Source organism: Cupressus sempervirens, chromosome 3 (genome assembly GCF_028749045.1).
Source record: "Cupressus sempervirens isolate cs-2001-9-10 chromosome 3, ASM2874904v1, whole genome shotgun sequence".
Classification (NCBI taxonomy): Eukaryota; Viridiplantae; Streptophyta; class Pinopsida; order Cupressales; family Cupressaceae; genus Cupressus; species Cupressus sempervirens.
Genome location: NC_143120.1, coordinates 969,668,437 through 969,676,695, shown reverse-complemented (window position 1 = coordinate 969,676,695; position 8,259 = coordinate 969,668,437). Strand labels below are relative to the sequence as shown.

The window sequence follows — 8,259 nt, the reverse complement described above, 5'->3', positions numbered from 1 at the left end:
GATTTGATTCCTTCCTTGCATAGATCAGCTTTGCCAAGTTAATATGGTAAAGTTTTGCATTTGCCTGTTTAGTAATAAAGTTCAACAGTTTCCATGCCTGAGTCTTGTAGGTGAACAGCTTCCAGGCATGAGACTTGTTTCTAATGAAAATCTAACACAATATGTAGCCCTAATGGCTAGAAAACTAAAGAATGTTTCTAAAAATGCCAGCACAAAATTGCAAGAAAATGTACTTTTCATAAGAACTATTCTTATAAAATATATAAATACTCTGAGCACAGAACTTTTGTCATCACACCAAAACAAATGTTATTAAAAATACCCAACAATTAAAGCATTACTGCTTGCCTCTGTCCTAAATTTGCCATTCCATTTAGTCTGCAGTGCCACCAATTGTAACAATAGCCTCAACATCGTTAAGAAAACAACAAAAAATTATGCAGCAATTGATGGTTTAGATCCAGCAGAAAGGCGGGATGTTGCCCTCTTCTTGGCCAAGCTCTCACTTCTGCGTTCACGCTGTTCTTTCAACCTTGAAGCAAGCAGCTTTTGATATTCAGCTGCCTCAGCCTTGGCCTTGACAATTCGCTGTTTCTTCTCAGCTATTCTGTGGCGCTTCCTTTGCAAAGTCAATGGTGTTACAAGCCTTTGAATCTTTGGAGCCTTGCTACGTTTCTTACCTGATATAAAAATAGGTAAGGAAAACAAAATGATAAATATTTTTGCTACACAGATAACATCACTCTTTGCTGCACAGAAAACAAAGTTAGAAAAGAAAATTATACTGAGAATAGGCAAAGAATATTAACCTGATTTAGATGTAAAAGTCCGACGGTATGTATTAACATACTTTCTGACATCATCCTCCTTGGAAAGATTAAACAATTTTCTAATCTTTGAAGCCCTCTTGGGTCCTCGCATCCTTGGCTTTTCAGTGTCAGTCAGACCAGGGAGATCATTTTCTCCTACAGAAGGATTTAGATGAAAATAGAACTTCCATAAATATAAATATCTTTGAAAACTCAATAATTTAACAATTTAATACAAAAACAATCAAATATTTACCCTTTTTCACAATGACCAAGTTCAAGACAGAGAGGTCAGGGCTAACAATGCATCCTCGAACAGACTTCCGCCTGCGTTCTCCATCACGCCTTCCGAATCCACGAAAGCAGGGTGTGCCTGTAAACAAGACCATCACAGTGCTGGTATGGATTGAAAAAAGTATACTCTACCTAAATGCAAAAATTGGTAAACAAAGATTCACCTCGGTGCATGAGGAGCCGAACACGGCCTGGCGTAAGAACACCCTGTTTCATTGGAAACCCCTGTTTATCGCACCCTCCCATGATCTTGAAGACATATCCCTTGAACTCCTGAAAATTGTAACAAACAGGCATGAGAAATTGTAACACTAATAGAAGTCAAATATTTGTTGCTTGTAACAATAGGTAAATGACTGGTACATACATCTCCCAGGGAATCACCAATGACCTCCTGTGAAAGTCTCTTGTCAAAAAAGGCACGCCTGTTGATACACAAAACGGAAAGAATGAGACTTAGATCAAGCTTCAGATAATATCTATGATACCCATTTAGTTTGCCATCCTCTGAAAATGTCCAAACCCATAGCATACATAAATAATATACGACACACTTAAGTTATCCACACCCATGTCAAATGTAAATGACATCTGAAGTCTAATTTCAAATCTATACGGAAAAAGGCATTAATAAACAGAATGGAAACAAATCACCATATCACAAGAGCAATTTTTTTCATGACTCTAAATCTGTATAACTAACAAGTAAAAGCTAAACTAACACACTTAACAAAATTGGTGAAGGAAATTTTATAGAAATTGATTGAGCAAAATAGCATGTTACATACACATCCATCCAAGCCCCAAACAACAATGCTAAGCTCAATGCTACATAAAGAAGAAAAACATTCCAGTAACCATTATTGTAGACATTATCTACGCCTCTTGCAGCTCATGCATTATGCGAATGGTGAAAACCTACAAGCTTTCAACCACAGCTATCCATGAAACTACGTTACAGTGTAGTTACATTTATAGCAGAATCTAGAAATAATACTAAAAACAGCTATCCATGAAAGTACATTACAGTGTAGTTGCATTTATAGCAGAAACTAGAAATAATACCAAAAAACAGCTATCCATGAAACTACGTTACAGTGTAGTTGCATTTATAGCAGAAACTAGAAATAATACTAAAAACAGATTTGCAACAAACCCAATCCCATAAACCATAGTTCTTAGACACAACACATAAAAAACTACCAAATGATGAATATGTATAAATATCCTAACTTCATCATCATATTTCTTATAACGCAGTGACATTCATACATTCACCATTACACACTGAAACATATAATTGCCCCTAGCTGATCGACAGTACAATAAGAAATATGTTCTATAAATTACTATTAAATCCAGATTATAAGGATCAAAATAAATCAGTAGGAGACCTCATAAACCCCGTAGGAATAAGTCATCGATAATTTATAACTTATTACTAAGTCCGGATTATGGGGATCAAAATGAAGTCCTTAGGAGACCTCATATACCCTCTAGGAATAGATCATTGATAACATAGATGATAATACCATAAACCAGATCGGAAGTGAGTGGTGATAACAAAAGAGACATTATCATTAAGTGTGACAGCATGATCCTTGGGATTCTCAAATGGATGCAGCCAAAGCCAAAAGACTGAAATTGAACCTCGCAAAACTGAAATTTTGAGGCATTCACAGTACAACAAAGGAAACAAGCTCTAAACCATAACAATGCCGTCTTGCTAATCTAATTCATGCTATCAAGTCCATCTTAGACAGGAGCAAAAGTGGTGGCCACAACAAGTATGATGCATGATCTTTGGGATTCTCAATGCAATGCAGCCAAACCAGTAGAATCAAATTGAACCTCCCAAGACTTAAATTTTGAGGCATTCACAGCAAAACAATTGAAAGAAGCTCCAAACCATAACACCAACAATTAGCATCTTACTAATCAGGTGAGTACTATCAAATCTATCCAGGGAGCCTAGGCAATCCTATGTCTGTACTAATTGAAAAGAAAATGAGCCAAATTGTAGATATCTAGCAAAAGGTAGATATTTCGCCACCCTTTGACCCTTCTGACTTTCATCACGTGGGACAAGTTGGAGCATGGCTGGCCTTGAAATCATGAAATACCTTAATGACAAAAAAATACACACATCATAACATTGCCAATCTTCCAGTTTTTTGAATTCATTACTCTTAAAGGATTAATGCTTTCGTTAGTGTTTAAAAACTACCATGCATCAAATCATGCCTTGATGCATGTGCACTATGACACATCTTCAAAATCTTCTATAACAAGCATAATCAGTTCCTATAATTAATTTCTGTACGGAATTGAGCACAAAATGAATGAGAATAGCAGTTGTCAAACCAACTAGAGCTCCATTATCATGGAAAACACAAGCCATTTCTTTTATGATATGGTCCTCCGTTCTGCTTACTGAGAAGGATACAAATAGAAATGCCCGCACCCACTATTCTAGGTTGCTACTATCGTTCACTTCTCTCACCTATGGATTATGGCATCAAGTTCAAGAACTTCATGCATTCAAGGACCTTCACCTATTGCACTGCCCTAAAACAATTGATTAGATTAATGCCAGACAATCACGCTGTTTTGATTGAATTTAAAGTTTTTGGCACTTGGGGAGAGAAACATGATAAGCAAAAACAAGCATCCCATAAGCCAAAGTAAAGTATGTTTAAAAATCCTTTTAACAATCCATTATCCTTGCAGACTGTTCTTCACCTTAGATACCACAACCTAGTTGCATTGGTTTAAATTCACCCAGGACTTGCAGCTGCCTTCATCTGTTTGTGTGTGCCACAGCAAAAATTGGATTTATTCAACACTAAATATTTTAAATGTTTATGAAGGCTATCTTAATGTAGCTTCTCAATTCAAGTGTGTATATTCTTTTGCATTAACATTTGAGATGGATCACACAGAGTGATCCAAGGCATTGGTGCAAAAGAAAAATACACAAAATTGAATCCAGAAGCTACATTAAGATGAATTCATGGATTGTGGAAATCTGCAAACTCTTATTTATGAAGGCATAATGTTTCCTCACATTCTGAACAAAGGTCTCCAGTATAAAAACCATAGTAGTTACCACTTGGGCTCATTTCATCAGCATTTTAAAAAACCTTGCATAGATGTGTCTCAATTTATCTTCAACATGCATAAAGTCTAAAAAGAAAGATAATTGGCTCTTTCGTTTAGACCACCTATTTGTGGTCAATTCTCTAAAGACCAACTCTGATGATATACGGGAAACCAAACTAATCATTTCAAGAGAAACTTTCCATTATGTTTCATCAAGAGAACCAATCACTTATCTGAATTCAAATAGAAGGAAGGAATCATAAAAAGGAGCATAACACAACCAGTCTGCTCGAAGGAATCATAAAAGACGCACCAGATGCAGTCAACGGTGAACACAAGCCAAGAATAGTATATTAACAAGCACCCAGATCCTACTGGCATTAGAAGACTTGAACAGATCTGGCACTCCATGGAGAGCAATTAGCACCGATCTTCCCACTTTTGGCTATCCAGTCCTTCCTCAAGGTGCAACAAATCATTTGTGGGAAAATGTAGTTATGTTTGTAGTAGAATTAAATCTGCATTAAGTGCAGTTCACTGATTGCATATTTGTATCACATTTCCTTACATTCATCATTGTGAAATTTGAATCATTAACACCCCTAGAAGGTGTAGCATGTCAAAATTGTGAAATTACTTGTTATTCGCTATGTAGAATATATAGCGAATATCCCTGTTTGAATAGATTACAAATCAGAAATAATAAAAATTTACATGTCTGTTAATTGCAATCGGATTTAGCTCAACTGTGTGTATTTATATATAATTATGTATGTATGTGCACACGCTCACGCACGTGTACACAAAAAGAGATATATCATTCGCTTATTGCATTTTGTGTCAGATTTCTTTCCATTCATCATTGTAAGCCCTTGCCACCCCCCTGAGGTGTAGCAGGTCAGAAATGTGAAATCACTTGTTATTCACTATGTAGCGTCCTGTTTGAATGTAGAACAGATCACAAATAATCGAATTTGCAGGTCGGTCAATCACAATCAGATTTGGCTCAAGTGTGTGTGCGCGCGCGGTTAGGGCAGAATGTAAAACCCTAGGAACATTCCAGTATAAAACACTTAATCATTCATCTATTTGACTTTAAACTATACCAATGCATTGCAAGCCATCTGTGATCCTAATCAAGATTTTTAAATACCACAACTTGAAAATATCGGGTACTCACAGCTTTTGGTCGTCATCGATCTCGAGCTTCTTCTGGCATCCAGTGGTGGGATTTGCTATATTGAACTGCATTCAACCCCATTAAACCAGACAAAACAAATAGATCAGTTGCAGCAAAATATGACTAAACAACTTAAAAGAAACATATTCAAGCCAGAAAAAAACCTTCATCTTCGCTGAGTTGATTCGCTCAGAACTCGGAGACGGCTGTGACGTGCGCTACCTCTCGTATAATCCAAGCTCTCTCTTGAATGATATGGCTATGAAGGAAATGAGTTTAGGGTTTGGATGGGGTTTTCCTTTGTGCGAGTTTGACGGTCGAAACAAAACGGTAGTAAAATAATAATTCTCACGATAACAGTTAACAATAGTAAAATTAATTTCCACGATACTGGGTAAATCACTAAAGGGTCACAATCTAATCTATAAAACTTAAAATAGAGGGGAAAACATTTTTCTTTTCAATATTCGTGCAATTTAATTTTAAATCCTATCATCATAATTGTAATTCTAATCATAATTTAAATTATAAATTTAATTATATTTTCAATCATGTCATAAATCTAAACTATTGTTCTAATATTAATCTTAATAAATGTTAAAGTTAATTATAGAACTAAAATAAATAAATTTGACTCCAATCCAAATATTAACCATAAGTTTAATCAAAATTTTAACCCTAACTAATGTAACCACTTACCCTAACCATAATTATAACCATAAAACTAATTCACACTCATTACTCTAACCCTTAGGTTAACCCTAACCAAACATTAAACTAATCTTAAACAAAATCATAATTGAAACTCTAAACTCAATCCTAGCCCTAACCATGGTGTAAACCTTAGTCCTACATATCAACTATATCTCTAATACTAACCATATCCATAAATATTGATCATAATTCTAACCCTAAAACTTAACCAAAATGAAACCCTAACCTTAGCCATAATATAAATCTTAAATGTAATGACAATTATAATCCTAAACATTATCCTAACCCTAATGATAACACTAACAACAATGTATATGTTAAGTCTAACCATGATCAAGGAACTATAATCCTAAATATAATTTTCACCTTATCAAAACCTTGACTATAACCATGATACTACCATCATGAAAGCTCTAATCATTATATATTATTTATTATTTAATAAACTTACTTATTAAATAATAATAACATGTGAAATTAAATAGATAATGGTTTCTTTTAACTATTTAATTTATCTTTAAAATATTTTAAAAGTACAATTAAAATGAAACTTTCAAATCAAGAAGATAGTGACCCTCATAATATGTTTAAGGGAGAGATGGATGGGAAGCGAGAGATCAATGGGTAGGGAGAGATGTTTGTGTCATTTTTTAATAGAATTATTTAAAAATATATATTAATAGCAATACAAATGTATTGTTCTTATGTAAAACACTTGAAGTTGTTGGATTCTCTCGCCAGTTGATCAACTTAATATATAACTGCATTTCGACACCAAAAATCTCCCTTCTCATAAATGGTACCCCTAAGGGTTTTTTTAGCATATCTAGAAGAATAAGACAAGGGGATCCTATAATACCTTTTCTTTTCATTATTATGGCAGGAGCTTTTGGTAAAGATATAATAAAGGCTCAAACTAAAAGGGAAATTAGAGGAATCACAATAATTGAGGGGGTCCCTAAAATAACACATCAACAATTTGTAGATGATACAATTCTACCAGGAGAAAGTACTTTGGAAGAAGCTCAAAAATTTAAGCAAATAATAAATAATTATATGGAAGCATTGGACCAAAAAGTAAATGATAACAAATCAGAGAAATTTGTAGAATAATGGAGTTCAGAAAAGGAATCTTTACGTGAAAATACCTTGGTCTTCAACTTGAAAAAAGGCATTAGAGAAAGTAAAGCTTAGGATATGGTTTTAGAAAAATTGGATAGAAAAATAGAAAGTTGGAAAGAGAAATGATTAACTAAAGCTGGTAGAATGACTATGATCAAAGCAGTACTTTTGGCCATCCCCACATATCATATGTCATGTCTTTCCCTACCCAAATGTGTAAAAATGAGATTAGATAATAAACTTAAAAGCTTCTTCTAGAAAGATATTGGAAAAAACAAAAAGCTTTGATAAAATGGGAAAAAATATGTAGACCTAAAGAGTTTGGAGGCCTAGGCATAAAAAATGTGAGCCAGCAAAATGAGGCGCTAGGGGCAAAACTTATTTGGATAATGTTTAAAGAAAATGATAGTAAATGGGCCAAGATTTTATAGCATAAATATTTAAACAATAATAATCTATTGTCTTTAACATAACTATAAATCTTCCTAAAGTTTCAAGAATTTGGAACTTTAAGTTGAGTTGTCACCCATTAATAGCTAATAACTTAACTTGGGATATCGGTTTAGGGCAAGATGCTTTACTTTGGGAAGACTCATGGGATGAGCTTCCTTCTCTAAATAGTGTAAATCTACCTATAAACATCAAAAATACTCTTTCAACTTTGTGGGGTAAGAATGTGAGTGTTTATAAAATTAAAATTAACAATAAACAGTATGGAGGATGGCAATGGAAAGCCCCATACAAAAATCCACTTTCATCTTAGGAAAAGTACATTTTTAATCAATTTTTAAAAAGTAGAAAAGCAAATCATAAAGATAGGAAAGATGAATTAATTTGGGGAGCCTCGAAAGACATAAATTATAAAGTCAAACCAAGGTATGAAATAACAATAAATTCTCAACAATGGGATAAAATTGACATTTCTCTATCATAAATTCACACAATTAACGTAGTAATTTATGGAAAATATCCCCTTCTATACTCCTATGGGGATTATGGGAAGAAATGAATATAAGAATTTTTTGTAATGAAAAGATA

The 8,259-nt window shown here is 34.0% G+C and overlaps 1 protein-coding gene across 1 annotated transcript; it reads right to left on the bottom strand.

Moving 5' to 3' along the window:
- Positions 1–217: 217 nt before the first annotated feature.
- Positions 218–5,616, bottom strand: LOC149569972 (small ribosomal subunit protein eS6-like). The gene is made up of 7 exons (XM_089822633.1): positions 5,550–5,616; positions 5,386–5,450; positions 1,471–1,528; positions 1,268–1,376; positions 1,066–1,182; positions 810–965; positions 218–680 (listed from the first exon to the last, which is right to left on the bottom strand). The coding sequence occupies exons 1-7, from the start codon at positions 5,553–5,555 to the stop codon at positions 436–438; spliced, it is 756 nt and encodes a 251-aa protein (XP_089678759.1). The 5' UTR covers positions 5,556–5,616; the 3' UTR covers positions 218–435.
- Between the last annotated feature and the right edge of the window lie 2,643 nt (positions 5,617–8,259).